Source organism: Onychomys torridus, chromosome 1 (assembly GCF_903995425.1).
Source record: "Onychomys torridus chromosome 1, mOncTor1.1, whole genome shotgun sequence".
Lineage (NCBI taxonomy): Eukaryota > Metazoa > Chordata > Mammalia > Rodentia > Cricetidae > Onychomys > Onychomys torridus.
In genome coordinates, this window is record NC_050443.1 from 80566644 (window position 1) to 80593403 (window position 26760).

General features: G+C 52.9%; 1 protein-coding gene across 1 annotated transcript; it reads left to right on the plus strand.

The window, feature by feature from the left end:
• On the plus strand, positions 1 to 26643 carry Stard10 (StAR related lipid transfer domain containing 10). The gene is made up of 7 exons (XM_036176231.1): positions 1 to 259; positions 626 to 945; positions 22682 to 22829; positions 23400 to 23503; positions 24065 to 24182; positions 25775 to 25827; positions 26019 to 26643. Exons 2-7 carry the CDS (start codon positions 739 to 741, stop codon positions 26262 to 26264), a joined length of 876 nt encoding a protein of 291 aa, XP_036032124.1. The 5' UTR covers positions 1 to 259; positions 626 to 738; the 3' UTR covers positions 26265 to 26643.
• Positions 26644 to 26760: the final 117 nt, after the last annotated feature.

Sequence of the window (26760 nt, forward strand, 5' to 3'; positions counted from 1 at the left end):
TCTCACCTCGGCAGCCTGGAAAATACCGAGCGAGGAGAGCGGAGCCCCGGAGCCCCGAGCCTGGCGGGAGGGAGGAGGGCCGAGGGGGCGCGCGGGGCGGGGGGCGCGGGGCGGGGCGGGGCCGGCGGCGGGACCCACTGCTCCTCCCCCTAGGGCCCCCGCGCGGCCCCCGGTCGCCCGGGCAGCAGCGGCGGCGGCGGCGGCGGCGGAGGAGCGCGCACCCCGGCCCCGGCGGGCCCCAGCAGAGAAACCCGCACAGGTGAGACTCGGCCCCCACGCCCCGCCCCCACCGCGGCCCCGCGCCGCTGGCAGACGAGTTAGTTGAGCGAGTCCGGCCGGCACAGCGCTGGGGACTCCGTACCAGACCCGCACCCGCGATCCCCAGGGTCCTGCCCGGCTCCCGCGGGCTCCTGCACCCGCTACGCAGCAAACCCGCTGCCTGCCGCTCCAGAGAAGTGTGAGGTCGCTCCTGGTGGGAGGGTGGCCCTAGTGACTGTCCTGTGCCGGTCGACAGCCACCCGGGGCCAGCCCCTGCCCTTCTCGAGCTGCCCGCTGGCCCGGGACCCCGGGTAGCCCCACCCGCGCCCCCAGCGCACTGACTCTGGTCCCCAAACCGGTCTTGCAGGTCCCAGGAAGGTGGCGTCAGCATCTGCAGCCGCGTCGACGTTGTCGGAGCCTCCGCGGAGGACCCGAGAGAGTCGTACTAGGACCAGGGCCCCGGGCCTCTCCACGCTCCCTATGGAGAAGCCAGCTGCCTCAACGGAACCCCAAGGGCCTCGGCCCGCATTGGGCCGCGAAAGTGTCCAGGTGCCCGATGACCAGGACTTCCGCAGCTTCCGGTCAGAGTGTGAGGCCGAGGTGGGCTGGAACCTGACCTACAGCAAGGCCGGCGTGTCTGTGTGGGTGCAGGCTGTGGAGATGGATCGGACTCTGCACAAGATCAAGGTAGGGTTGCCCTATGGTAGCTGCAGTCTCCACTCACTGCTCCCTAACTCTTGCAGGAGTCTTCTTGTTCAGACTCAGGCCAGGGACCCACAGAGGGGTGCATCAGGGCCCAGAGTCTCCTACTATAAACCAGGAGGAGGCATGGTCCCCCATTACACACATGGGCTAACTGAGGCCCTGATAGGGCATGTGGATATGACTTATCCGTCTCACTGCACTCTAACCCAGGCATGCCTGTCTGTTTGGGAGATGGGTGGTGGCCATGCCCACTTGGGGGAATAGTTTCTCTCAGGGATATCTCTTCTAGAATAGCTTCCACGTGGACCCCCCCCCCCCTCTCCCAGCTTGATTCACTAGGCCGGAGAATGACCCCTTAGCTCCTTCACCCCTGTTCTCTAGCCTGAGATGGGTCTTTCGTTCTACTTTCTGCACTCTTGGGTGCCAAGGACGAGATTCCCCGTCGCTGCTCCGTTGCTCCACCAGGCTCTGAGTCTCCAGCAGGCCTTTAGGACTGTGGTTGGCAGCTCCTGAAGGCTCTCTTGCCCGGAACCACACGGGAGTGGGGTGGGGGTGGGGGTGGGGATGAGCTAGGAGGAGGCAGGGACTTGGGTCCAGGGGAACCAGCTCAGAAAGCAGTGTGTACTCCTCAGCCCTCCCTGCCATCTCCCCTCCTCCCAGTCCCATGATTCTCCTCTCTGTCATGACAGGGCAGGCTTGGGGTTGGATGGGCAGAGATCCTGGTCTAGGGGCCTCAGTGGCTGTCCCTCACACACGTGGTTTTGCTGTGAGTGCCACATTTCAGGGTGTGAAGTTCCCTATAGAGGGACCTGAAAGGCCCTTCCTCTGTGCCCTTCTGCTGCTCTGGCTCAGGCGAGGATGCGTTCCTGATCTTAGAGGCCAGGGCACTGGACTTCACAGGGCCCCTCCTGCCTAGGGCCTGGCCTGTGGCTCCTGGCTTCACCTCAGAACCTGAGGCGCCCTCCATTCCCCTCTGGCCCTGTGCTTTTCTGTTCTGCCTTAATCATTTACAGCTTTCTCCACCCGTCCCCACACGATTGGCCTGCTCTTCCTGATGTCCCTTTGCCCTCTGTGACCGTCTCCGTTTGCCCTGCCAGCTGACTCTGAGTCCTCTTACTCTGAGCTTCTCCAGGGCCTAGCCTAGGTCTGAGCCTGAGGGGCAGGAAGGAAAAGGCAGCTGGTATGCCAGCATGGTGCTGCCTGCATGCAGGCTTTTCCCACAGCATCCACCAGGGCAGTGATGTTGGGGAAAGACACACGTAGGGACAAAGTGAAAGGTGGACTGTGATGTGACTGAGAAAGGCGGAACACCAGCAGTATTAGCCAGGCGGTGGTGGCGCATGCCTTTAATCCCAGTATTCGGGAGGCAGAGGCAGGCGGATCTCTGTGAGTTCGAGACCAGCCTGGGCTACAGAGTGAGTTCCAGGACAGCCAAGGCTACACAGAGAAACCCTGTCTCGAAAAACAACAACAAACAAAAAAACCCAAAAACAAAGAATAAATCCCAGCAGTATTGCAGGAGCTGGGAAGTGTGGCTTCCTTACAGGGCTGGCTGTCTAGGGAGTGTGTGTGTGTGTGTGTGTGTGTGTGTGTGTGTGTTCGTTCACATGCGCTTGCATGTATGGGGTATGTGTGGGTACTCCTACCCTTTGTCAACAGGGCGGAGCTGCCTCCTCCATCTGGCTTGGTTAATGAATAAACCCAGCCTTGCCTAGGACAGGAGTTGGCAGATATAAGGACCAGGCTGCCTCCAACAGACCCCTTGTGGCTAGATTAGACTTGAGAATGGAGAATATCTGAAAAAGCTGTGGTGTTATGGGCTTCTGGGCAGGACATAGGTTTTTTTTTTTCTTTTCCAATACACAGGTCCCAGTTCTTCACCTGCTGAACAGAGGCTGAGGTGCTTGACAGACTTTTGTACAATCTGCTTTGTAATCTGGTCCTCTTACAACAGGTGCAGGTGAGGATCTGAGGACCAGAGAACAACAGGGGCTAGCACATGATCATGTGACTAAATCCAGCGAGAGGAGAGGAAGAGAGAGAGAGAGAGAGAGAGAGAGAGAGACAGAGACAGAGAGAGAGACAGAGACAGAGAGACAGAGAGAGACAGACAGAGAGAGACAGACAGACAGACAGAGACAGAGAGAGAGACAGAGAGAGAAGAGGGGAGGGGAGGACAGGACAGGACAGGAGAGTGCTAGCTTTGAGGCTTGATGGGTTAGCCTCCAAGTCTAGTCTTGTTTCTAACTCTTCTCCTATACTGCCTCAGCTCCATTTCCCAAACCTAGGCTCAGGGGAGAGTGACACCTTAGTTATGGGTATCACCAGTGGCTAGCCTCCATGCCTGGTCCTCTCAGCACAGCAGAAGGAACTCTGGGAGATGAGCAGAGGTCTCTGAGCTTCCTGTCCCTAGGTTCTAGGACTTCCAGTTGCCACACAGTTAATTCTATTTCTGATCAGCACCCTGTTCCCTGCCAAGCATTTTTCTCTTGATCATCTGATTTAGCCTCAGGCCAGTCCTGGGGCGTCATCAGTTTGTTTCTGTGTTACTAAGAAAGAAACAGCCCAAAAGAAAGGTTACCTACCAGGCAGCGGTGGAATCCCACCACTCGGGAGGCAGAGCCAGGAGGATCTCTGTGAGTTCAAGGCCAGCCTGGTCTACAGAGCTAGTCCAGGACAGGCTCCAAACTACGCAGAGAAACCCTGTCTTGAAAAACAAAACAGAAAGAAAGAGAGAGAGAGAGAGAGAGAGAGAGAGAGAGAGAGAGAGAGAGAGAGTACCCTACAGCTGAGGCAGGAGTGTAAGCCAGGCCAGCATGTTCCAGAGTTGCTGGCCCTCTCTGATGAACTTGTATCCTTATGCAACACTGGCCTTTAACCCCATCAATAACTCTTTGAAGAACTGAAGGACATTATGTTCTCATCATCCCATTCTTGTTTGATGGATGACAAAGCTGAGGCCCAGAGGGGTGAGTGACTCTTGCCAAGGTCAGGCCGAAGTCAGAGTCCTGGGGATCACTGGGTCATTTCAGGAGGCTGGTACTCAACCTTAGTTTTTTGTTGAGATTCTGTCCCCTCCCCTCCCCTATCTCCTGCACCAGGGCATGCCCTGTGCTCTGCGACTGTGTGTGTGTGTGTGTGTGTGTGTGTGTGTGTGTGTGTGTAGGGGGTGGCATCTTCCTATTTACTTGATTGATTTTATCCTGCTCGTCTCCCTATCTCTGTGTCCAAAGGTCCCTAGAAGCCACCATGGCTCTGGGCCCAGCAGTCAGAGCCAGGACAGAGGAAAGGGGTTGATGGACGCTACCCCTACCCTTTCCCTCCCTCCTGGCCTCCAGCCTGTCCTGGCTTCAGGCCTGCACTGGGCTCTGGGTAGTGGATAGAAGGCAGACAGTGCTGTCTGAAAGTCTAGACCCGGCACCAGAGGCAGATGCTGAACATGGACCCCAGAGACAAGGCAGAGGACTGCTTAGAACCCACATGCAGGTTTCCCAAAGCCTAGACGCACTTCCCCTCACTGTGAGAAACAGAAAGCATTTCTCAGTCATTCAGGGAACCGTCTAGTTCTGGTATCCTTTTGCTGTATGTGACCGAGGCCCATCACTTACACTCCCCTGGGTTGTTCTGGTCATCTGCCATTGGACCTTCCTGACTTGAAGGACCTCTGAACTCAGTGGCTGTGCCACGGGTGAGAGATGAAGAGCAGCCTGGCAGCTGTGTTCTCATGACCTGTACTCAGGTCTTCACATGCCTACTGCATGCCTCCCTCCGTGTGACAGGCAGAGGATTCTTCCCAGCGTTTTCAGACCTTATTGGAAAGAGAGAAGACAATTCTAAGCAGGTGCAGGCCCACTGCACAGGGCACAGGTTTGTGAGCACATCCAGAGGCAGGGGTGAGCCTAGTAGGAACCAGCACTTAGGACACGAGCAGACTGGTGTCAGAGGCTCTGGGGTCTTGGAGTTGGAGCAGGTGTGAGACAGTTCTTGAGAGTGTGTGGCTGAGCCTCTTGCTGCAGGAAACTGGGTAATGGGGACCTGTCTGCTGACTTCTGGTCCTGTAGTCCTCCCCGCCTGGCCCTGGCTCACTGTCCACCTGTCCCATGTCACAGGCACCTGGGGTACAGCCTCTCAAGCCAGTGTCCAAAGGTCCCCATCTCATGAGCACTGCATTCTCCCGTGACATGGGGGCTCACTCAGGGATCTCTTACACTAGGTGTCTGAGACTCAAAGCTGTTCTGGGAAAGACAAGGGTGGGTGCATGAGACCAGGACGACTGTCCATTTGTCTTACTGAGTCTGCCATGGTCCTGTGTGATGGGACTCAACCCAATGCAGCAGATGTGGAAAAATAGAGGCTCAGAGCAAGAGTTCACTTGTGCAAGACTGAATGGTTAGAAGTGGCTGAAGCTGGATCAGAACCCAGGTCCTCCCCCCCACCCCCCGCCCCCAATACACACACAAAGCTGCTTTCTCTCTGCCCCTTGGCCTGGCTCTCAGTCCTGTTGGGCCTTTCTGTCTCCAGAACCCCATGTCCCTGGGTGTCTTCGTGCTGTGTCATTGTGATTGGAGACCTTGGAGGGGACCCAACTAGATAAAAGGCCAGGCCTCATTATGTGATCTTAGGGTCACTTCACCTTTCTGGGTCTGTTTTCTTATCTGTGGTGGTGGGGGTTGATACAGTTTTAGGGTCTGGAGCTGGGGGAGTTCAGGTCCTGGCTTGGCCTTTTCCTCTCTAGGGTCAGTTTGTCCATCTCTGCGGGAGTTGCTGGACAGGTGGTTTATAGAGGCGATCCCAACTTTAGGCTGGGGGGAGGTGATGAGACCTCACTGCAGGACGTGGGGTAAAGATGGTCAACTAAAGTCTTGGTGGTCTGTGCCCCTAATGAGCACTCTGAATCCAGGGATAGTGCTGAGGATTCCTGCCTTGACTCTAGCCTGACCTGATGTGGGACACCTGGAATAAGGGGCTTCCAGAGCTGTCCTGGGGAGCACAGTCCCAGAGGGTCTGTGCTGTGGGGAATGGGCAGTGGTGGCTGGAGGTGGTGAGGATGCCTTTCTGGCTGAGGCGCCTGCTTGAGTTGATACAAAGTCTTTGCTCAGTGGCCCTGGGCGGGCTGCTGCTTCCACTGCCTCATCTGTTCAGTGTGGACAAATGTGTCAGCCTGCCTGTGCTCACCCATTCAGTGAGCATCATTGGGTAGCCTCTCTTCCTGGGCCCATGCTGGAAGTCCAGGACAGCCAGGCATCAAAGGGCTCCCAGTGGAACCCAGAGAGAGAGCGGCCACTGAGCTGGCCAGTCTGCAGGATCAGGGAAGGCTTGCTGGAGTACAGTGCCTAGGTGGTGGCTTTGGAATTGAGAGGAGAGCAAGCAGGAGATTGACGGCATCGGGGAGCACTCTGCAGAGAGTCGAGCAAGAGTAAGGGTGAATGGGGAGACACTGGACAGATGCCCTGGTTGAGAATGGGAACTAGGAAGGAGTTAGAGAGGTAGTCAGGCCTTTGACTCTGGAACGAGGTGTCTTATGGCATCAGGGTTTGTTGTGAGGAGAGGCTGCAGCAGCAGCGGCATCCATCTGGGCAATGGTACCAAGTCTGTACTGAAGCGAGGGCTGTGGACAACGCAGCTTGGGATCGGTCCAGAAGATTAGGGGGAGACAGTGCCAGCTGACTTGCTGAGTAGTCTAAGGTGGAAGATGGTGGGATGCACAGCCCCTTGTGGCCCCTGCCCTGACAGTGGGTGCTGTGTCTCCAGGCTACGCCCCCGTTGGGGGGTAGGGAGCCCTCAGCTCCTAGGCTAACTTAGTGCCCTCCACACCCAGTTCCCCAGGCTCCAGCGTTTAAACTTTAACGAGCCTCAGCTCAGTTTCCAGCCGAGAGTGTTTAAAGTTTCAGGAGATGAGAGAAAGGAGCGAGTCCTGGAGACAGCTGGGTTCTCTTTCATCCCTTGTGCCTCCACGCCTGGCTGGACCACTTGGAGCCAGAGCCCCCGGTACCCTGACCCTAGAGACTCGGCTCACTGTAGAGGTCTGGGACCTAGGCTGGGCCCCTCTAGAGTATTCCTACAGGTCTGGGTGCCAGGTTGCCAGCAAGCATAGATGGGTCTAGAACCCATCACAGCTCAGACCCCTTACCCGGAAAGATGACTCCTCTGGGGACACGGCTCAGAGTGGGTGCCAGGTTGGCGGTGTCCCCAAGCCTCTCGGTGTTCTTTATGTCCTTTCCTAGCATTCTTACGTTGGTGTAGATGCTGTAAGTCCCTGTCGAGATTTAAAAACCTGGGAAGAAGAGTCTCATGCCAAATACACACTCTTGTCACCTGCCATTCAGTGGAGCCCTGGGTCAGTGGCTCAGGGCCGCTGGCACTGTTCTCTGGGGCTTTATTTAATTTATTTATTATATTTTGTGTGTGTGTGTATGTGCACATATACATGCACATGTGTATGCCAAGACAAGGGGTGTGGAGGTCAGAGGACAACTTACCGAAGTTGGTTCTGTCCTTCCACCATGCGGGTCCCAGGGATTGAACTCAGGTCCTCAGTCTTGGTGGCAAGTACCTTTACCTGCTGAGCCATCTATCTCTCTGCCCCCTCTGGACTTTAGCATACTACTACTGCCTTCTTGCCTCTTAGCTTGGGCTGCCAGAAGACAGGCGCATGCCACATCTCTAGAATCTTTCTGTCCTGGGGCAGGTATCACAAGAGTCCATACATTTAAGGAGTGCCTACTATATGCCAAGCATTGTGTTACACAGGAATTTGGCATCAAATCACACTTATCAGACCCTGTTGTTATGAGGATCTTATCCTGACAGGGAGCCAAGCAAAACAGAAGCAAACAACTAAAGAAGACACCAGAGGGTGGCTCTGTTCTGAGCGCAGGGTAGTGTGAGGGGGGTGGAGGAGTCTGCGCCTGGACTTCTGGGTGTGGAACTGGATTGTGGGTGGCCGTGTGCGACACAGCCTTCTGACAAATGGACCGTGGGGCCCCCAGGAACAGGTACAAGGTTCCCCAATCCCAAGCAGGCACCTGAGAAGCTTTGGGTCAATCCACACTGAATGCATGTGTGTGCCAAGTGTGAGACTGCATGTGTTTCTGTGTCTGGCATTGCTCTGTGTGTGAGTCACACCCCCTCACTGCAGGAGCAGAGCTGTCTCTGATCCAATTATGTCTGCTCAGCTGTCTCCTGGCAGCTCCTGCCCCCTGGTACAGCACTGGCTCTGCATGGCCTTCCCTTCCTGCTGCTGCTTTATCTAGCCTCACTCTGGGTCTCAGGGTCTCCCTTTTCCAACCCTGGCTCCGTTCTTTTCTCCCTGCCTGGTAGCTGCCTGGGTCCCCATGACTCTGCTTGCCTCTTTTCCTCTCTCTTTTTTTTCTTTCCCCGTCTCCAGCGTTTATTCGTTTAGCAGACCTCTTCTTTTGCTATCTACCTACTCTGCCACACTATTGTGGTGGGGATACGGAGGGCAGTGAGACCTGGGCCCTCCTCTCCAGAGATGCCAGGCCTGATGGAGAGGCCAGGAGTGCTGGGACAGACTTGGGCTGAGACCAGTGACTGACAGGCTGGGGTGGGAGAAAGGGCGGAGCAGGGCTTCATCAGGGAGCAGTGCTTAGGCCAGGCCAGATCCTGTGAGTTCCTGGATGGGGCAGGTGTGCACACAGGCTGAGGAAGAAGGGAGGCAGGGCAGTTGGATTTGATCCTGGGCCTTCAAGCTTGGCAATGCCATTGTCAGAGTTTAGAGAATTCCCTGGCTTCAGGAGACCAATTGACTTGGAAACCTGGAGACTTGAAAGGGGGATATGGCTGCAGAGGCCTAGCAGTGATGGTGGGCCTGTCTGATGAGCAGAGAGGACTTGGCAGGGAGGTTGTGCTACAGCAGAGCTGGGAAGAAAGGAGAGGAAGGAACTGGTCCAGAGTCATGCTCAGGCTCCAGGCACCGAAGGGAAACAGGCGCTCCGGACAGCTAATGAGCTAGCACTGGACATGGGGTGGGGGAGCCCAGTGGCCTGGGGGCTGTCTGGGGCTTGGTGCCCAGAAGGCTGCTGAGGAAACTGTCTGGTATTTGCTAGATCTTTAGGGATCATCATCGGTGGTGGTCCCTGATGCCCAGGGGAGTCTTTGTCTGTCTCAGTGTCCAATAGAAGCCCTGCTCCTGTCCTGTCTCACTTTGCTGGTCCCCCCTACCCCATTTCTTCTACCTACCCATTATACTGCTTTCCCAGCTCCCCCTCCTTCGTCTGTCTCCCTTGACCTCAGGTAGAAGTGGAAAGGGACGACAGAGCAGGCAGTTAGCCTCTGCGGCCTTCCTTCCGCACTGTTCAGAGCTGGGCCTGCTGCTGAAGCTGGGGGTGGGGGGTGGTGTCCAGGAAAGCTGCTGGAGACCTGTGGGAGGGAGGGCACCAGGCGGGGCAGGGATGAGTCACCCAGCCCTGGATGGAGAGCCACAGAGAAGGGCCTGGGTGGGTCCTCGCAGGGAGCTCTGCGTACAGAAGACAGAGACATGGTAGGATGTCCCTCCTCCACAGTCTTGGGGGGTGTCCTTTCAGAGAAAAGTTGAGTTGCAAGTAGTTGCTACCAGACCCCTTTCCTTCAGAGGAGAAGGCTGTGGGGACTCATGGCTGTTATCCAGGAGTGAATACTGAGCTGGAAGAGGGGGTCAGAGACTTTGTATCTCTGTCAGCATGCGTGTTCTCCAGACCCTTCCAGTAGGCCCAAGCAAAGCCTACCCCAAGATCCCCTCCCCATTCCACACATTCCCCATAAGCCCTAGCCTCTAGCTCAGACAGCCCTCATCTGGCTATTCCCCACCTCGCATTTTTCTTCATTCCTCACGGAACAGAGCCTGATTCGTGCGGACCAGGCTCAGGGGTGGTCTTTGGGTTACACTGGCTCTGGGCTGGTTCCTCCACTCATTTTTTCCAAGCCACCATCACGAAAGGACACTGACTTCCCATAGAACGGGCAAAGCTGTCAAAGCACAGAGCGCGGCGCAGCGGGCACGCCATTAACAGTTGCTGAATGGATGAATGAATGAACAGGTTGAGTACCCAAGGGACAGCTCCATTTCCTGCCTTATCCTTGTTCACTCAGGGTGACTCAGGTTACCTCGGGCAGCTGCATGTGCCTTCTCCTCCCCTAAGCCGGTCGTTTCTGGTTCCCAGCTTGCACCAGCCTCTGCCAAGAGCTTCTTCCCCCTTTCACTGGGTACCACTGCCCATCTGGCTGGCTTTCAGGGTTTGGCTTTGCCGTGTTTTCTTTTGTCTGTTCTTCTCTCCTGTCTCTGCCCTGACCCTTCAGGATCGGCATTGCCTGCTCCTGCCCTGGCCCGAGAGTGAGTGGACCCAAGGCCTCCTGCTTCCCACTCCCAGCCCAGTCCGTGTGTGGCCACCAGTGGCCTGAAAGCCAGACACTGTTGAGCACTTGCAAGTGTGGGTGTCCGCCCACAGTGTCAGGTCCAGGGAGCAGGGTCTTAGAGGTTCTGGACGGGACTACTTCTTCTTTTCTTTTTTGTTTGTTTTTCAAAGAGAATCATGATTTATAAGGCTAGACAGGGCAGTTGGGGACAGATCCCCGGGGATGCTTAGATCAAGGCTGAAGAAATATTTGATGTACAGTAGGGCTACAACTAAAGTTTCTTTAAAAAACAACTTTATCACCAACCTGTGGTGGCGCATGCCTTTCATCCCAGAAGTTGGGAGGCAGAGGCAGGAGGATCTCTGAGTTTGAGGCCAGCCTGGTCTACAGAGTGAGATCCAGGACAGCCAGGGCTATACAGGGCTACCCTGTCTCGCAAAACAAACAAACAGAAAAAGGCATGTGCCACCAGGCGGGTGTGCATCACTACCACCTGGCCTGGACAGAACTTCTAATTAGGACACCAAAGTGTTTATTTTTTGACAGGTCTGTCATCAAACTAATTTATTCTCCTGCATTAGCTTCCTGTGTACTAGGATTACAGGTATGCAAGATGAAAATGGTGCTTTTGTGTTTTATAAATATTATAGTAATAGTAAGAAGAATCCAAAAATTTTAACCTGGAGAAGTGGCACATGCCCAAAGTTCCAACTATATTAGGGACGCTGAGGCAGGAAGATCACTTAAACTCAAGAGTTCGAGGCCAATCTGGATAAATAGCAAGAACCTTGTGTGTGGGTGGGTGGGGGCAAGGGGTGGATGTAGCTCATTTGGTACCTGGTAGAGTGCTTGCCTGGCATGCATAAACATGAAGTCTTGCTGGCCTTCTTTTCCCAGCGCTGCATACACTGAATGTAGTGATACAAGACTATGATCTGCACTTGGGAGGTGTAGATAGGATAAGAAATTTGAGATGATCTTTGGGTATGTAGCAAATCCATGGCTAGCCTGGTCTATATGAGACTGTCTCAAATTTTTTTTTTTTTTTTTTTATATTTTAAAAAGGAAACCTCCTCCACCCCCAAACTCTGATTTTCTGAGGGGAACATCCCCAGGACTCTTTCCAGCTCTTTTCAAAGGCGTAGGTAATCTGTGAAGAGCTGAAACCATGCACAGTATTCTGTTTGTTCATTTAAATTTGCATTGGTGGATGTTGCTCATATCACTAGAGTTATTAATTCATCAACATTTCTGGCAGCTGCTTTCCGCCAGGCCTGTTCTGGGCTCTGAGGGTTGCAGAACTGTCTCTGAGGCTGCCCCTGTCCTGGGTGAGGGAGGGAGGGGATGGACAACATGGCCCTTGGTGGCTCTGAACTCTTCAGAGTGGTGGGTCATTCTGAACTGGACTTGATTATTCTGTTCTCCAATATAATTTTCTAATTACAAATGCAATAATATACTCATGAATATTGTAACAGAACTTTTCTTACTTTATTTTTCCCTGAGCTTAATTTTTTTCCAAGTACTGGGGATTGAACCCAGGCCCTCATTCAGGCGAGGCAAACACTATACTACTGAGCTACATCATCAGTTCTTTGTGTGTGCATAGGTACTCATGTATGTGTGTGTGAGCACATGTATGTATACAAATACCAGAGAAAACCTTGGCTGTCATACCTCAGGCACCATCTACCTTGCTTTTTCTTAAGTTCTGGGATTACAAGTATGGGCTACTGCCTTTAAAAAAATTATTAAATTTTATGTGTATTGGTGTTTTGCCTGCACGTATATCTGTGTTAACATGTGCCTGGAGGCCAGAAGAGGCATCAGGTCTGGAGTCACAGGCGGTTGTGAACCTCCAGATGGGTGTTAGGAATTAACTTAGGTCTTCTGGAAGAGCAAGTACTCTTAACCGCCAGCTCTCCAGTATGCAACCCCCCCGAACTCCCCCTCCGCAGCTACCATACCCCCCAATCCCCCCCTTTTTTTTTAAGCTAAGGCTCGAACCCAGGGCCTTGCGCTTGCTAGGCAAGCACTCTACCACTGAGCTAAATCCCCACCCCCTAGCCCCCGTTTTTTAAACATGGGTTCCAAGGCTCAAACTCAGGTCCTGATTCTTGAAACACAAATATTTTACCAATTGAACTATATCCCCAGCCTCCTAAAATCCTCTTTTTAGTGTGTGTGTGTGTGTGTGTGTGTGTGTGTGTGTGTGTGCCTGTGCACTCACCTGTGTGTGCAAATGTAGAGGCCAGAGGTGGCTATCTGGTATCTTCCTCCTTTGCGCTCTTAGTTTTTGAGACAGGGTCTTTCACTGAACCTGTGCTTGATATTTCAACTGGGCTGGCTGGCCAGTGAGCCGCCAGGATCCACCTGTCTTCACCGTGCAGGGCTGAGGTTACCGGTGTCTGCTACAGTGCCTGACTTTACGTGGGTGCCGAAGATCTGAACCCAGTCTCTTTGCTTGCTGGGCCGTCTCCCCAGCCCTTTCCCTTAGCCTTTTCTTTTCCTTTCCTTTTAACTTTTTTATTTTGAGACAGGGTCTCATTAAGTTGTCAAGGCTGGCCTTGAACTTGAAATCTTCCTGCCTTAGCCTCTCAAGTAGCTGGGATTTCATAGCTGTGCCAACCAGGCCTGGCTTGCCAAATTATTTTCTAGAATAGTTCAGCTAGTACAGTATGGTATTCTTTTCCTTGGACGTTGGGGCTGCTGAGGATCAAGTGCTTATACTCATTCTACCACTAAGCTCTACCTGGAACCCTATGTAACACTGTTATCACATCCCTATAAGGAGTAGGTATTTCATATATTAACAAGTATCTTCATATGTTAGTTTATGCGTATAGATAGATACAAGCCCCCAAAGGTCTTTCCCAGCTGTGCAGGTGACTGAACTGAAGTGGAACACTATAAGCCACCAGCTGACGTCCAGAATTCTGAGTTAGAGAAGCCCTCCCTGGCACAGCCTACCCAGATCCTGTTCAGGAAGCAGGTCTTAACTGAGCACTTGCTATATGCTAGGAGCTGCCATGTTCAGGGCCCACAGAACTTCGGGGAGAAGAATGCACTGTCCACTTCGGACAGAACGATGGTCTGGAGTGGAAGAGATGAAGAGGTGGAGGACACAGCACAGCCTGAAGAATTTAGGGACAAGAAGGCAGGCACATTAGGAAAGGAGCCAGTGAGGGGATGTTCTAGGCGGCATCTGGACAGACCTGGAGGAGGTTCCTTGCTACCCATCTGCAGGACTGATGCATCTTTCCTCTTCCCTCTTGCCAGCTCCTGGAGAAAGGTCTTAGGAGTTTCCGTTCTGAGGACTCCAGAGTCTCAGGACAAGGAGCAGGTCCTCCTTCAGATTGTCCTGGGCCTGGCTTTCCGTGGAAAGGAGAGCTAGAGCAGAGGCCCAAGGGCCCGGCCAGCTGCAGCGCCTCTGCCCTGTGGCCCGTGGCGGCTGTGCCTCTCAGATCCTCCTGTCCTGGGCCGACCCAGTTGGGGTCACAAAGGGTGATTGGGTTGCTCTGTGCAGGCCTTCCTGTAGCAAGCGCCCACCTGTTTGTCCACTTGAGCCTTTATGTCTCGTCTTTGTACGTCCTGCCCTGTGGAGGTTAGCGGGAAGGCACTCCCTGGGCCAGAGAGCCTGGGGAAGAGCCTGGCTTGAAGCTGGGAGAAGGCACATATTGGAAGCTTTCTCTACAAGCCTCCTTTAATCCTCACAGCACCCCACCCCCCCCCCCAGGGAATGATGAGTCTCCTTTGACAGATGAAGGTGCTGGGACTTATAGCTCCTTTCTTTGCTGAAGCTGAGGCCATGTAGCCAGGATGTAGCAGGAGAGATCTGTCCCCTGCACACAGCCCAGAGCTGCTAGGTAAGCCAAGAGCCTGTGGGGCCCTGGCAGAGCAGTGTGATGGCCTGAGGCTTCTCAAAGGGGCTTCTGAGTCAAAGCCCCTGTGCTGGGTTTCAGGAAAGCTCGGCTGCCTTTGAGCTGTTCCTCTCTGGCCGGCCAGCCCTCCAGAATAGCTTAAGTACTATGTTCCTTAACCAAGAGTCTCCAGTTGCCAGCGTGTGCTGTTTTAGCTGGCGACTCTTCTGATGCTTTGGAGTCAGGAGTCCATGGGCTCTGGTTCTTTGCTCCGGTCCTGTGTGGACTTGGTCCGTCATTGTACCTCTCTGGGCATGTTCCAACATCTGTAGGATGGTGATTCCCGACTCAGGCTTTAGAAGGTTATGGGGTGATACATACAAAAAACACAGCACTGTGGCCTCAACATTTGCTAAATTTGTGCTTCCCAAGAGTCCATGATGGGGGTGCTTCTGTCTGGTTTGTGAACGATGCATATGTCAGTGACTCACAGCACATGGTGGTGGCTGCTGAGCTACTGGTTATCAGTCAGGGCTGTGATTGACTTGGGCCTCAGCTGGGGGGGCCTTCCTTTGGTTTGAACTTGGCTCTGTTGGGAAGGGTTTCCTGCTTATTGGTTACTCCCTTCACAGAGTCATCTGCTCAGATACTGTGTTGAGAAGTTAGTGAGGTCTTCCCTTACCTTTTTCAGGGCCTCAGTTTTCCCAGTGGTGATTTTTCAGAGGGGTGGTCAAAGGCATCATCTGTTTTCCAAGGTCAGGGATACTTGGGACCACCGTGTAAAGTCTTAGTGGGAGGGTCCTACTGGGGTTGGTTATGTGTCGGTGTGCCCATTTACTTACCACTGCCCTGGTCACTGGTTGTTCAGCCTCTTGGAGGTGACTTAATGACCTTTCCTAACTCAGGTCAACAGCTGGGCTTGGCGATCCTGTTGCCCCCCCTTTCCTAACTCAGGTCAACAGCCGGGCTTGGCGATCCTGTTGCCCCCCCTCAGTGCAGAGCCTGTATCTCCAATGCAGAATGCTGGGGCCAGGGGGCCTCTTCAGAGTTCTGAAAGAGGTGAGGGTAGACCGAGACACGGCCTCTGGTCTCCTCCTGCCTGACACGGCCTTCTCTGCCGTGCAGTGGCCTGGTGCTTTAGCTCAGTTGCCCATCCCCTGAGCCTCACTCCTAACCCCACTTGTTCTGTGCTGTGAGTTTTCATCCTAGCTTCTTTTACTTTTTACTCTCCTCTTTGAGGGCTCCGCTTTGGGGGCTGGCCTTAGGCCTGGCTTGCCTCCGATTGGTTCCTCACTCTCTGGGTTGATTCTAACAGGCCTGGCACTCAGCAAGTTTCCGGAAGCTGTGCATAGATGATTGGAAGGGCAGGGACCAGGGTAAAAGCAAGAGAGCTGCCAAGCCACAAAATATGAGGATGTGCAGGCAGATACGGCCTTCTAGTATGGGAGCCTGCTGGGGAAGAACAGCTGTTTCTTGAGTGTGTATTATATGCTAGTCATATTTCATACATTATCTCATCCACTCACAGTATCCTTAGGAGACAGATATTATTCCTGTCCCCATTTTTTTTCTGTGAGGAAACTGAGGCTCATGTGTTTAGTCTTGTGCCTAGGGGTAAGAGCTGGGATTAGACTGGAGATTGCCTGCCACAGAGCGTTCATGAATGTTCCTTGGCAGTCTTCCTTGGTTATCCAGTTACTTCTGCTGTGGCTCTGTGGGTTTGGGGTGCTGAGTGAGGGCTATGCCCAGGGGTTCTGGGCAGCCTCACACAGTCATGGGGATCCCCACATCAACAAGATTTGGAGAGAGTGCTGGGGACACAGCACGTAGTTTCTCTGGTGACACTTGGTCCCCCTGGGACTCACTTGTAACATGGTAGCTGTCACACACTGCTGTATCCAGACTTTGAAAGCTCTGCAGGCCAGTTGGGCTCCCGGGGTAACAAGTCTCCTTGAGTTAGATTTCCAAGCAAGGGGCTCAGGGTCCAGGACAGAAACAAAGTTGGATGAAATTTCCTGTGCTTGGCACGGTGGCACTGCCTCCTGGGTTGCTGGGGAGAGAAGCCAGGCCCTTCGCCACAGGCTGCAGATGCCTGTGGACACACCTGGTCTGACCACTCATTCTGCCTCACACCCACCCCTTCCCGGTAGCAGCCAGAATTCTCACCTCCTTCCTCCTTCAGTCTGGGAGTCCTTTGAAGTTTCTCTCTGTCTAAAAGGTACAGTGTCATGCTGTGTCCGTGCCCCAGGAGCTCTACTCTGTTCTGTGACTCAGCGCGATCCCACAGGGTTCTTGGGGGGTGCTCTGGAGCCATAACAGCTCTGATCTCAGAGGCTTGGCAGGAGGACGGTCATTTTCCGGGCCGTGTTGCTCTTTCTCTTCCAGATCTGGGTACTGCAGGGGCAGGGAGTAAGGAGCGGGTAAACCTGGCCCCAGGGAAAGCATAATCCTGGGTTGGATTTCAACACTTGGGGCTGAGATGTGTGGTCACTGTCCCTCCATCTTCGTTGTCCAGTGCGACATGTTTGAGGACTTGCAAGGCCAAACCAGCCTCCAAACTTCATTTAGAGAAGTTCTGGTTTCCTATGTTCCTCGATGGTTAAGAAATATGAGGAGGGGCTATTGAGATAGCTCAGCAGGTATGCTGCTATGCCCGGGACCTGAGTTCAGTTCCTAGAGCCCACATGATGAGAGAACCAGCTTCTGCAAGTTCTCCTCTGACCTCCACATGTATAATACACACACACACACACACACACACACACACACACACACATACACACACACACACACACATATACACACACACACATACACACACATACACACACACACATACACACACACATACACACACACACACACACATACACACACATACACACACACATACACACACACATACACACACACACACATACACACATACACACACATACACACACACACATACACACACATACACACACACATACACACACACACATACACACACATACACACACACATACACACACACATACACACACACATACACACACATACACACACACACACATATACACACACACACATATACACACACACACATACACACACATACACACACACACACATACACACACACATACACACACACACATACACACACACACATACACACACACACACATACACACACATACACACACACACATACACACACATACACACACACATACACACACACACATACACACACACATACACACACACACACATACACACACACACATACACACACACACATACACACACACACACACACACTGTATATATGTATATGTGTGTGTGTGTATTTATTTCAGGACATGAGAGATGGTTCATCAGTTAAGAGCAGTAGCTGCTTTTCCCGAGGACCTGGGTTCAATTGCCAGCATCCACATCATCTGTATTCTAGTTTCAGGGCATCTGATGCCCTCAGTCTGGTACAGTTCTCCAGTCTTCTCCTGACATTCAAAACTGTGACACACACAGAGCAGTTCTTTTGTAGAATTCTCTCCGCTGGGTTTGTCTGATGCTTTTCCTGCGGTCAGTGTTGGGCCTCTGTGGTGGAGGTCCACCTAAGTGCTGTCTCTGTCCACCCCATCCTGTTAGGGGCACATGATTGTGACTTGACCTGTGACTAGTAATGTTCACAAACCTACCAGCCTTCTACAGGGAAGTCATCCCCACCCCTCTGTATGTTTGGAACTGGGGACCTTCTGTACACCACACCCCAGAAACTTGAGCCAGGTGGGTGCTCTCAGCCCCTCAGTACACTGCTCTTGCCTGGCTCTGGGCCTTGGTCCTGACTGCACTTTCTGCCTCCATACTTGATGTGTGCATGCACGTGCACACATGTGTAGAGGCCGGAAGCTGACATTGAATTGTCTTTCCTGATAACTCTTCACCTTATTTAATGAGGCAGGATTCATCTGTGAAGCCATCACCAATTCAGACAGCCCAGCTAGCCAGCTTGTCCCAGGAATCTCCCGAGTACTGGGGCCACCTCACTGTCCAGCATTACACGGTGATGGGGTGGTACTTAGAGCCCTCACACCTAAGTGCTCTACTTACTGAGCCATTTCCCAGGCTCTTACTTGCCCTTGTGATTAGCATTTGATAGGCAGTGCCTTGAAGCTATGCACATAATCCATTCTTAATCATACATTGCCTTTCTTTAGCTAGACCTGTATATACTTTGATTTCTTACTGGGTTCAGTATAATCTGTTATCACTGTGTTTTCATGACTCATTTTAATCAGCTTGTCCTAGATGTAGCTCATGGTAGAGTGATCAGCTGCCCTAGTTTGCCTGGAATTAGGGTCTCGCAGAGCTTTTGACTTTCAGTGGTAAACTCGGAGGAGTCCATCAGTCTTCCGGCTGGCTCTCTTGTCTGCTGGACATGGTCTCTGCCATCCTTTGAGTACTTCCTTCTCTTCTAGCAGTAAGATGTCCCAGGTTCATCCTACGCTTCCCATGACCAGCTCTGGAATCGCCATTTGTCCAAGCAGACTTGGAACCAGGGATCTTTTGAGTATTAGGCCATGTATGCCACGCCACAGAAACTTGAGCCACTTGGACATACTCAGCCACTTAGTACACCATGCTCTTGCTTGGCTCCGGCCCTTGGTCCTCACTGCACTCTCTGCCCTGTCTGCCCTGTCCTTGGCAAACACCTCCCTCCTAGACTGAGCTTCTCCAGGAAGTCTGCTCCCCACTGGCCCCTGAGGAGCCAGGCTGTTCTGAGCCCTTCCGGCATGCTAGGTCATCTTCCTTGTCTGGAAGATTAAGCACAGGCTTCAGATTCACCTCTGTCTCCTCTGACTCAGGACAGGGCTGGAACTGGGGACTGCTAGTTGAGTGGTGATCTAGTCACTTACTTCCATGGACTAGATAAGTAAATGGGGCAGAAACGTCTTACATAAAGCCATGCTTTATAGATATGGGTCAGAGTTCATTTTTTAAAAGATTTATTCATTTGTATGACTGCAGGTCAGAAGAAGGTACCAGATCTTATTACAAATGTTGTGAGCCACCATGTGGGTGCTGGGAATTGAACTCAGGACCTCTGGAAGAGCATTCAGTGCCCTTAACCTCTGAGCCATCTCTCCAGCCCCCAGAGTTCATTTTTTAATTTCTTTCTCTCTCTCTCCCTCCTTCCCCCTCTCTCTCCTTCCCTCCCCCTCTCTCTCCCTCCTTCCCCCTCTCTCTCCTTCCCTCCCCCTCTCTCTCCCTCCTTCCCCCTCTCTCTCCTTCCCTCCCCCCTCTCTCTCCCTCCCTCCCCCTCTCTCTCCCTCCCTCCCCCCCCTCCCTCCCTCTCCCTCTCTCTCTGTTGTGGTACTTGTTGAACCCACAACTTTGGCCATGCTGAGCATTGGCTCTGCTAATGAACTCTATCCTTCTCTGGCCTGAACTTTAGAACTCTCTTTAAACTGGTTGTGGTAGCACATGCCGGTAGGATTTCCTGAAGGAGGTGGAGGCAGGAGGAACACGAGTTCAAGACTAGTCTATAACTCTTATTAAAATAAAAAAAATTAGCTGGGCGGTGGTGGTGCACACCTGTAATCCCAGCACTCAGGAGGCAGAGGCAGGTGGATCTCTGTGAGTTTGAGGCCAGCCTGGTTACAGAGCTAGTCCAGGACAGGCTCCAAAGCTACAGAGAAACCCTGTCTCGAAAAACCAAAAATAAAATAAAATAAAATAAAATAAAATAATTAAAAAAAATTAATGCACATGTATTTGTGCATGTGTTCACGTGCAGGTGCATTTGTGTGCATGTGTATGTTTCCAAATTATTTTGTTCAGAGGCTTGAAGGTAGGGAAGGAGCTGAAGATTTGTCTGGTGTCCTCAGCAGGGCAGATCTGTTTGGCCTCCTTGTGGCAGACATCTAGAACCTTTCATTCTAAAATGGGCCTCATTCTTCAGAATGTAGCTGTGTCCTGGAGGACCTTTTTGTTTTGTTTTGTTTTGTTTTTCGAGACAGACTTTCTCTGTGTAGCTTTGGAGCCTATCCTGGAACACACTCTGTAGCCCAGGCTGGCCTTGAACTCACAGAGATCCGCCTGCCTCTGCCTCCCGAGTGCTGGGATTAAAGGTGTGCGCCACCACAACCCGGCCTGGAGGAAAATTTTGTTACTAGCTAGGCATGGTGGTGCACACCTTTAATCCAGGAACTCGGAAGGGAGAGGCAGGCAGATCTCTGTGTGTTTGGGGTAGCCTGGTCTACAAAGTGAGTTCCAGGACAGCCAGGGCTACACATAGAAACAAAAGGGAAAAGAATTCATTTTTGCTGAAGCAGTATGACAGATATTTTGGAAAACCAGAGATACGATGAATGGAAAAGAAAATGCTGCACTCTTATCAGACAGACAGGCAGCCGTCGTGGCAGGCCACCTGAGAGAGTTGTGCGTCTCAGGCTTCTTCTAAGCTTAGATTTTCCTCACTGCACTCTTCAGTTTGTAACATCCTTTGGGGGAGGGGTCAGAAGCTTCCACCGTTTGTTCCCATACATTTTCAGTGCATCCAGTCCTCGGCCCCTCCGCGCCTCTCTAGTTGTCCCAGACCTCTCTTGTAAGGTGTGCAGGGCTGTCATCCAGGCACTGCAGGCTGAGGCTGCAAGAGCACAAATTCAAGTCCAACCCGGGCAATTCAGTGAGATCCAATCTCAAAAGAAAAGGGAGGAGCGCCTGGGGATTTAGTACAGTCTCCAGTGCATGAGGCCCTAGAGCAAATCTGTGGTTCAAAGGAGGAGGAGGAGGAATGTCCTATAGCTGTTGTTGTTGTTGTTGTTTTTAAACAATCCAGAGTTATATTTTACAAATGGTGGTGCCCCAGGCTGGACAGATGGCTCAGCGGTTTAGAACACTGGCTGCTCTTCCAGAAGACCTGGGTTCAATTCCCAGCACCCAGGCAGCTCACAACTGCCTGTAACTCCAGTCCCAGAGGATATGATACCCTTACACAGATACAGACAAAACATCAGTGCACATAAAATGAAAGTAAATCATTTTAAAAAATGTCATGTGGTGGTGGCACACACCTTTGATTCAGTCCTTAGGAGGCAGAGGCTGGCAGATCTCTGAGTTCAAGGCCAGCCTGATCTATAGAGGGAGGTCCAGAATGGCCAGGGCTACACAGAGAGACCCTGTTTCAAAAATCCAAAAACAGCGAGAGCAATAACAGCACAAACCCAAATGGTGAGCCAGGCATGGTGGCACACGCCATTAATCCCAGCACTCAAGAGTTTGAGGCTGACCTGAGCAAGGTCCAGGAGAGCTGGGGCCACACAGAGAAACTCTCATCTCAAAACAAAACAAAACAAACACTATTATGATATCAACCTGACAGTGTGCAATTCATCGACAGAAGAGACTAGGCTGGGAGCTCCACAGTGCCCAGCCCCTGGCTTTGTCTACATCTGTTCTCATGGTGTCACTTAGCTCCTTTCCTTGTGACCTTTTGAAGTGGTGTGTAGGGCATAGTGAGGTTCTCGTACTTAGAATCCTCAGCGGGAGCAGCCCATTATGTGCTTTCACGGTGCCAAGGCCTGTCCTGGGTGAGGAGGGAGGCAGTGGTAGAGAGTAGCACGTATGTGTGGGTTTCCTGTGTTGGGTGAATGTCCGTTCTGAGAGAGCATTAGAGACTACACAGCAAAGCTGCTGTATTTACATGGGGAACTTGATCTCGGGGCTGGGCTTGGGGTAGAGTAGAACAGGACACTGAATCTCACCTTTTTAAATAAAAATCTTGAGAACCCTGGCTCTTTCTTTACTTGCTTCCCAGACATGTGAGCTGGATTAAATCCCAGCCCTGGTACTTAACCAGCCAGGTGACCTTGGGCAGGTACTAAACCTCTCTGAACCTCAAGTCTCTCCTTGGCTTTCTTAACTGGCATAATCATCAGGAGGCCTAAATAAAGCAAGATGCGCTTAGCGGTTCGCTCCCCTAGACGGGAAGCTCCTTGAGGGTGCAGCTAAGTAATGGGGAGATGTCTGAAGATAGACTCCTAGCCAGGATGGCCGGCAATTCATTATCTAACCCAGGCTGGCCTTGAACTTGGGGGATCCTCCTGTCCCAGCCTCTCAAGTGCTGGGATTACAAAGATGTCTGTTGAAGCGGCAGGTAGTAAAGTCTATTTGGGCATTTGATTTTTCATTTAATGTGTATCTATCTCAAGCTCCTTGTTGAATTAACTGTGAGCCTCTACCCACATGCTGCTGCTCCCAGGGGATAGGGAGGGCAGACATAGAGATTCAGTGTGTGGGAGCCTAGATGTTCACCTGAAAAGGATTCCTGAAGAGGAGACTGGGCTGAGCTGGGGGAGTGGGGGAGGACTGACTGTCCTTTGGTACAGGAGGTTTCTGGGGAGCAGGACCAGTCTTGTGATAAGAAATGAGTCCGTGCTGGCTTCAGTGGCCCCTGTTCTTACGTCTTCTCTTCCTCTCGTGCCTGCGTGACCCTGACAACCTGTGTCTGTCTGCAGTGCAGGATGGAGTGCAGTGATGTGCCAGCTGAGACGCTCTACGATGTCCTGCACGACATAGAGTACAGAAAGAAGTGGGACAGTAATGTCATCGAGACTTTCGACATCGCCCGCCTGACTGTCAACGCCGACGTAGGATACTACTCTTGTGAGCAGACACAGAACAGGACTCCACCCCCCACCCCCCAGACTCACACCAGCTCTCCTCCTCTAACTTTCCCACTCTGTGGTCACCCCTGTGGCCGGGCTGCGCAGAGAGCGGCGTGCTGCGACAGAGGCTGGCCTCTCCTTGGGCATGCTCACATATTCTCACTGACATACACACTTCAAAAGGTCCCCCACACGAACATATGCATACACAGCCGCACATGCAACTCATAGCCACGTGCCATGCACCACAGAGACACATTTTTATGCATATGCAATCACAGTACTGTCTTTCTTTAAAATATATTCATCTATACAGACAAGTCAGAACAATAAGGTAAGGTAAGGGCTCTGTGAGGCCCTGAGGGGCAGGTAGACAGAGATAACGGGGACAAGGGTTCTGCTGTGTCCTCCCGGGTTCCACAGTGTGTCTATGGTGGGGGTGGGGGTACATGTCTGGATGGGGAGGGCTGGCAGTTAATAGGATCCCCAAGTCTCTGGTCTCCATCACACCCTCCCTTATCAGAAGACGGGCCAGCAGCCAGGCTGACTCGCTCCTTGCCCTCTGCAGGGAGGTGTCCCAAGCCCCTGAAGAACCGTGATGTCATCACCCTCCGTTCCTGGCTCCCCATGGGCGCTGATTACATCATTATGAACTACTCAGTGAAACATCCTGTGAGTCGGCCTGCCCTCCCTCCTGGCTGTGCAGAAGGGTGATGGGCAGGGCTGGGTTGTGGCTGTCACTGTGACTTCGGGCAGGCATGGGGGTCAGTTTCCTTCCTGCATAGTGAGGATAATGCCTTCCCTGCAGGGGTTGTCAAGCAGCTCAGGGAAAGGGCAGTGTGGGCAGCAAGGGCGAGTGGTTTGAACTGATGTGGGGTAAGGCTGGCCTAGAAATGGGGGAGCAGGCTCCTATGGCAGGACTCACTTGAACTCCCTGGGCAGAGAGGGCAGGCAGGTTAGCCTCAGCAAGGGTGAGTGCCCACAGACACTCATAAACCCTGACGCAGTCCCTGTACTTTACTGAGGGCACAGAAAAAGCTGTAAGAGAGGCAAGGATCCTTGGCCTGATTCTTTTTTCCTTAACCCATAGATGCCAAGGAATGTGAACAGCTATGAGTGTGTGTGTGTGTGTGTGTGTGTGTGTGTGTGTGTGTGTGTGTGTAAGAGCATGCTCATAGAGACATTTCCTCTGTCCCTACCCAAGTCTCACCTCCCTGTGTCTTTCATCCCCAGAAATACCCACCTCGGAAAGACTTGGTCCGAGCTGTGTCCATCCAGACGGGCTACCTCATCCAGAGCACGGGGCCCAAGAGCTGTGTCATTACCTACCTGGCCCAAGTGGATCCCAAAGGTGAGGGCTTGGCCCTGAAGCCCATCAACAGGCTCCTGCCCTGTACAGGGCATGAACTTGATCTGCCAGGCCATCTGAAGGCCATCTGTTAGGATCCACTTAGTACTGAGAGTGTCTATATCCAAAGCTAGTGGTTTGAAAGGAATGGAGCCATTGCTCCTTCCAGGAGCTTGGAACTGCCTCCCTGGTGCTAACATCCCTAGCTTGGACCTGTCCTGTCCTGTCTCCTTCAGCCACATCCCAGAGGCCTGGGTTTTCCAAGCCTGTCCGTCCACCTCACTTCCGTGACAGCTGAGTACTCATCTCTGTTGAGGTGGCCAGCCTCCTGGACATCTTCCTCAGGATGTCTTCTAGACACTGGAGACTTGTATTCAGCTATGAACTCATCACTGGCCTTCCTAGACCCACTTTCTTCAGATCACCCCTGCTCAGCACTTGCCAATTAGCTGGGGCCAGCTTCTCCTTGTCAGCTCCCCAGTCCAGCACTTAGCCTCTCTCCTGCTTCCTACCTTTCTTCCTTCTCATCTGTAGCTCAGGCTGCCCTTGAACTCATCATCATCCTGCCTCCATCTCCTGAGTTCCGGGTATTGCAGCAATGCGCTAACATGCTCAGCCCCTCCCTGGTTCTTACCCCTTCACCCTCTGACCGAGCTCCTCGACTATCATTCTCTTGGTACTGAGCCACTTTGTCCAAACCAGCTACTAGAGGAAATGAAACAAGAACCTCTTATTTCCTCTGACTCACCTGCTTAAAATGCCACTGTGACTCTGTTGCCCCCAGTATAGCCTCGAGCCTCTGCCCAGAGTTTCTAGCCCCTCCACACCCTTCCATTTCCCACCTCGATGTTCATACAGCCTTTATCCTCCGCTAGCTGCCTGCACCTCCTCCTCTTCCTCAGTGCTCCAGGGATGCATGAAATGATTCTTCTTTTGTCCCCAGTCCCCAGAATGAGGGTCTTATCCCTGTTTGTGGGCCCATTCCCTTCCCAGCAGAACACCAGTCCATGTTGAGACATTGAGTTTCTGTTTGGATTCCCCAGGCTGGTCCAGGGCGGGTGGGTGTCACGGTGGAGCGAGTGTGTGGCTGAATGAGTGAATTAATGATGGTTAAACCTGTCATTGATAGGAATACCCCATGTCACTTGGGCACAGTGGCCCAGGCCCTTGGCCCTTGATGAGTGTACAGAGCAGGTACTTGGGAGTGAGACAGATGGAGAGCTGGACTATGGGTTCCAGGTCAGCCTAGGCTGAGGTTCTGGGCTTGTGGGGTCTTAGGAGGCCCAGGAAAGCAGCTGAGCACCAGGGACAGTCCTGGGTTATCAGTGTGAGGGGAGGAAGGTGACAGGCTGGAGCTTGGTGGGGTCAGAATGTCAACCCACAGGTACTTGTGGTCGCCTAGGACCCTGTGGTTTTCTTCCGTAAAGCCAAAGCTCAGCAGAGACAGTCGGGGCAGAGAGGGTGTGGGGGATTTGGGAACTTCTTCATTGGGAAGGAATGAACCGGGCAGGCGGCCTTCCTGCAAACTCTGGCCATGGGCGGGGCTAGATGCTTAAGGCTGCCTTTTTCCTCTTGGCCTATCCCTGCCCTCACAGGCTCCTTACCCAAGTGGGTGGTGAATAAATCATCTCAGTTCCTGGCTCCCAAGGTAAGTGGCTTTGTATTTTGGGGCATGGTGGGGGGGGGCAGAATTAACTCTGGCTGATGGACCGGGGCTCCAAACTGGGCCATAGTTGGGACACTGGGGACCGCTATGCACCGCTGGAGGGCACTGGAGGGATGTGGAGAAGTGCTGGTCCTCCGGGCACCCCTAACTAACCCCATTGGTGCGGTCTACAGGCCATGAAGAAGATGTACAAGGCCTGCATCAAGTACCCCGAGTGGAAGCAGAAGCACCAGCCCCACTTCAAGCCTTGGCTGCACCCGGAGCAGAGCCCCCTGCCCAGCCTGGCCTTGTCGGAGCTGTCGGTACAGCACGCGGACTCCCTGGAGAACATCGACGAGAGCGCAGTGACGGAGAGCCGGGAGGAGCGAGCAGGGGGCGCAGGTGGAGAGGGCAGTGATGAGGACACCTCGCTCACCTGAGTATGGGGACCCCCCTCGGCAAGGACCAGGACAGGACTGGGGCCCAGCCCTGGGGCACGGAGGCTTCTGCACTTCCTCCCTCCCCCACCTGCCTTCCGGGGGCTCTGGGCTCCTGCTCAGGTGGCTGTGGCCTGGCTGGACATGGCCCCAATAAACGAACCACACAGCCCCAGCCAGCTCTTTGTTGTGCCTGCGTCTCGGCTGCCTGGCAACGCGCTGCCCCGTCCTACAGTAATTTTCCTGAGTACTGTGCTTGCTCGTTGGACCTTTGCGCCCCTAGACATCTTATCTCCGCTGTGTAACTGCAGGATGGGGTTGTTGCCTCCTCCTGCCCCGTTTCCCTTCTCCTTGTCCATCTGCACATCGACTTGGCTGGTCACAGAGGTTGTCGGCTTGTTTTTCAGGGCTCTGCAAGGAGCTGGGCTGACCAGAGGTCAGGTTTTTACTGTGTGGCAGACCTCTGGTCCAATCTAGCCATTGACTGTTGGTCTGGCAC